The sequence below is a fragment of the Cataglyphis hispanica genome, unplaced genomic scaffold (assembly GCF_021464435.1).
Source record: "Cataglyphis hispanica isolate Lineage 1 unplaced genomic scaffold, ULB_Chis1_1.0 scaffold95_size4552, whole genome shotgun sequence".
Taxonomy (NCBI): Eukaryota; Metazoa; Arthropoda; class Insecta; order Hymenoptera; family Formicidae; genus Cataglyphis; species Cataglyphis hispanica.
In genome coordinates, this window is record NW_026099293.1 from 1 (window position 1) to 4,552 (window position 4,552).

Sequence of the window (4,552 nt, forward strand, 5' to 3'; positions counted from 1 at the left end):
GCGAAAGTTATAGTGAGCGTGCGAGCGAGCGTGCTCCAAAAGAGACAAGCGCGAAATGAGACGGCCGACGGACAACGACACCCGCGAGTATCGAGACGCGCTCGATAATAAGATGAATAGAATCTTAACACTTAGCTATATTAATCATACGCGAGATACGATTATAATTCGCACGCGGCGGATAAACAGCGATAAATCGTCTGTCTCGGAGTTGCTCCGGTAGTCACACAACGGCACTGAAATATGTCTATTTCAATAAACGAGACCGAATCTTTATTTCACTCGCATAGCGTACACGCGTCAAAAGTACTCTGAGCGGAATGCACCGCGCTCGGTTGGCGGCTTACTTTTATACTGTCGTCGCCTTCTCGAAGGATCCAGAAGGTCCCCGAAATTTAGTCATTTCCGCCGACAGTTTTTAGGTGACTTGTTTGTCGCAATTTTACCTTAGATCCTTCGAGAAGGGCGACGATGTTTGTTGTTGCCGCGCGTTTTCGCTCGGTCGCAGAAAACGCTACCTCGCATCGCGTGCGCGGCGATGACGCGGTCGCGCGGCAACAAAAATGCGAGTTCGAGATTGCTGCAATCTCGAACATATATATTAAACTTTGAAGGTTTAAAGTTTAATTTTAACTTAAACTCTTAAAAATTATTATTAAAATAATATAAAATAAAAAAAAATTATATTATAATAATATTAAATTAATTTGATTTATTTACAATATAAAAATTAAAATATAAAGATTAAAATATAAAAATTTAAATATAAAAATTAAAATATAAAAATTAAAATATAAAAATTATATATATTTTAATATTTTAATATTTTAATATTTTAATATTTTAATATTTTTAACATTTTAAATATTTTTAATATTTATAATTTTTTAAAATAAAAATAATTATTTTTAAAAAATATTTATTGAATACTAAATAAATAAAAGAAATATTATAAGATCTATTTTTAGGGTATGAAACTAAAAGCTTAATAAATATTTTTATATTAAGTAAGCTAAAATTTGTATTTTAACACTTTATCGACCGGTCGTGGTTGAGGCTGCCACTCAGTAAGTACCGGCTTAGTCGCGTACGCATTTACTCCCAGTACCGGCTAAATTTTCGCTATTCATTGTGTTGTACTTATTCCTTTTGTTTTAAAGGAATGTAATCTTATTGATATTTATACTTTATTTTGCATTTATTTTATATAATAAAGGGCCTTATAAACTAACATTCATAAAATAAATTCAAGGTAATAGTAATTCAATTTTTTAATAATTTTTTAGAGTGTGGTATCTCTCGTAACAGTCACCCTTATGTAACGGAATATTACAAAATTTACATACGAAACATGTTCGAAATACTTCTTATATTTTTCGATGCACATACTCTACATTGTTTTTGGGGTGTTTTGCTTTTACCACTTGTCAATATTCTTATAAGTTTATGCTTCTTTATGCATGATAATCTTTCTGGATGATCTGATCTTGGTGCTCTTCTTGTAGGCTCTGAAGTATTTGATTTGTTAGTTGAGTCTGCTGTGTCGTCACTTTGAGAATCTGTTGATGATAAATCGGATATCCACGAAATTGCCGCTTTATGTAAGAATTTCTTATATGTCATCTTCTTTCCGTTCAATGTTGTGTACGTTTTAAATGAATTAAAAAGCACACAATTGATTAAAAACATTACAACTCGTTTGGTCCACTTCTTAGTTTTTCTAAAAATAGAGTAGTACGACAGATATTGATCTGCGCGATCTACCCCTTTCATATACTTGTTGTAATCAATTATCGACTCAGGCTTTTGAATTGATATATGTGATCTTCTATTTACACTTCCGGATTCCATTATTCGCGCCGAATGTATCGTCGATATCATGTTTACATTTCGTTTACCGTTATTCCATTTGTAACAGAATATCGTGTTTTCTACGAAATGTAGCTTGACCATTTGAAAGTGTTATTTTTTGAAGACATTGAGGAAGACCTCTATTTTTCCGAATGATCCCACATACCCGTACTTTATTTTGCAGGAGAACTTCAGCCATATGGACACTGTTATAATAATTGTCCTGATAAATGTGATGCCAAATATTTTTATAAGGATCAATAACTTCTAGAATAGTGTTTTCCAATTTCATTCCTTGGCAAGCATACACTTCAAAATTACAAATGTATCCCGTGTGAGCTTCACAGACTGCTCTCACAAGTACTTTACAATTTTCGCAGGATTGTAGGTTCTGAATGATAGTCTTCCCCGCCACGGAATAATACATTCATCTAATGATAATTGTTGACAAGGTTTATATACATCAATAAATCTATTCTTTAAATAATTTATAACTGGCTGAACTTTTACAGGTCTGTTTGAATTTGTGGGTATATCTTCATTATTACAAAAGTGCCAACTCTGCAGTATCTGCATAAATCTGCTTCTGCTCATTACTTTCGAAAAAAATGAAGTTTCGGTACTTGGCTCAGTTGACCAGTAATCGTGAAGTCTCTCTTTTTTTACTTGTCTCATTAGAACAATTAAATCTAAAAATTTTTTCATTTCTGGCAACGTAATATCCACCCATTTCTTCGTCTTTGAGATATTTTTATATTTATTGATTACTTGATAGTGATATCTATTCGATTCTTTAACCAAATATTCCAAAAGGTCATCTCCAATAAATAAATTCACAATGTCCATTACATTTTCTTCAGATTTTGGTAGAATTTTTATACCTGGACTGCCTTCGAAAGGTTCCAAAATAATTGATTTGTCATTTGTTGACCATGTATCGATGTTTACTTCAGAGGTGTCATCATTATCACTTTCTGAATCGCTATATTGCAGTGGCAATAATTTCCGCAGCTTTCGAGTGTTTATAGAAGAATCACTGCTATCACCATCACTGTCACTTTCTGAATAACTGCTATAGTCTGACAAAGTATCTAAGCAAAACTCTTTATCTGCACGGTCTTTATCCATTAGAAACGGTAAAAAAATATTATAATTGATAAAGATATGGAGAGATTAGTATACAGCTACTGCGAAAACAGTAAATCCCACTGTACGAAAACCGTAGCTAAAAGCCGATTAATAGGCTAGCGGTCGATAAGCGTTGGCAATCGAAAAGCCGATTAATAGGCTAGCGGTCGATAATGTGTTAAGTAAGCTAAAATTTATAATAAATTTTAGCTTACTTATTTTAAAAAAATTAAATTTATTATTTAAAAAAAAATCAAATTTATTATTTTTAAAAAAATCAAATTTATTGTTTAAAAAAAAATCAAATTTATTGTTTTAAAAATAAATCAAATTTATTGTTTAAAAAAAAATCAAATTTGTCTTAAAAAAAAATCAAATTTATTATTTTTAGAAAAATCAAATTTATTGTTTTAAAAAAAAATTCGTTTATTATTTAAAAAAAAATCAAATTTATTGTTTAAAAAAGAAATCAAATTTATTGTTTTTAAAAAGATCAAATTTATTGTTTTAAAAAAAATCAAATTTATTGTTTAAAAAAATCAAATTTATTGTTTTTAAAAAATTCAAGTTTATTATTTTAAAAAATCAAATTTATTGTTTAAAAAATATCAAATTTATTGTTTTTAAAAAAATCAAATTTATTGTTTTAAAAAAAATCAAATTTATTGTTTAAAAAAAAAATTGTTTTTAAAAAAAATTAAATTTTTTTAATTAATTATATATGAAAAATTAATTATTTAAATCATAAAAAAATAAAAATATATAAAAGAAGTATAAGGAGAAGATTATTAAAAATTTAAATAAAATTAATAATAATATGATTAAGAAATATAAAATATATAAAAAATAAATAATTTTAGGGAGATTATTTATTTGATTTGTTATATATGGAGTATATAAATATATTTTAAGAAGGAAATTTAATAATAAAAAATTAATAATTATGATATAAAAAAATTATGATATAAAATTAAATAAAATTTAAATTTTATTTAAAAAAAATAGATTAGGTTGAGTTGAAGGAGGATAGGATTATATAGGAAGGAGGAAAAGAAAAAGAATTATAAAGATTATTTTTGTGGGGTTAAGACGGAACTTTAAGTTTGTTTTAGGGGGGTTAAGTTTGTTTGTTTTTGTGGGGTTAAGTTTGTTTGTTTTTGTGGGGTAAGTTTGTTTTTTTTGTGGGGTTTAAGTGTTTTGCGGAGCTATAAAGTTTATTTTTGTGAAGTTGTTTTTTGTAAGGTTAAGACGGAACTGTAAGTTTGTTTTTGTGGGGTTAAGTTTATTTTTTTTTGGAGTTATATATATGTATATATTTAAAAAATATAAAACATATTAAAATAAATATTTAAAAAATTAGAGATAAAAATTAGAAATAAAAAATTGAAAATTTAACGTAAAAGATTGGAAAATAGTTTAAAATGAAAAGTAAAATTTAGTTTTACATTAGTATATATATACATATACATATATATATATATATATATATATATATATATATATATGTATACTAAAATAATAAATTTATATTTTTTATTTTTAAATATATATAATTATATATTTTTAAATTAAT

General features: G+C 26.9%; 1 protein-coding gene across 1 annotated transcript; it reads right to left on the reverse strand.

Moving 5' to 3' along the window:
- Window positions 1-1,454: 1,454 nt before the first annotated feature.
- LOC126858704 (piggyBac transposable element-derived protein 4-like) lies at window positions 1,455-2,979 on the reverse strand. Its single transcript, XM_050609168.1, has 3 exons — window positions 2,362-2,979; window positions 2,018-2,254; window positions 1,455-1,559 (listed from the first exon to the last, which is right to left on the reverse strand). The coding sequence occupies exons 1-3, from the start codon at window positions 2,977-2,979 to the stop codon at window positions 1,455-1,457; spliced, it is 960 nt and encodes a 319-aa protein (XP_050465125.1).
- Between the last annotated feature and the right edge of the window lie 1,573 nt (window positions 2,980-4,552).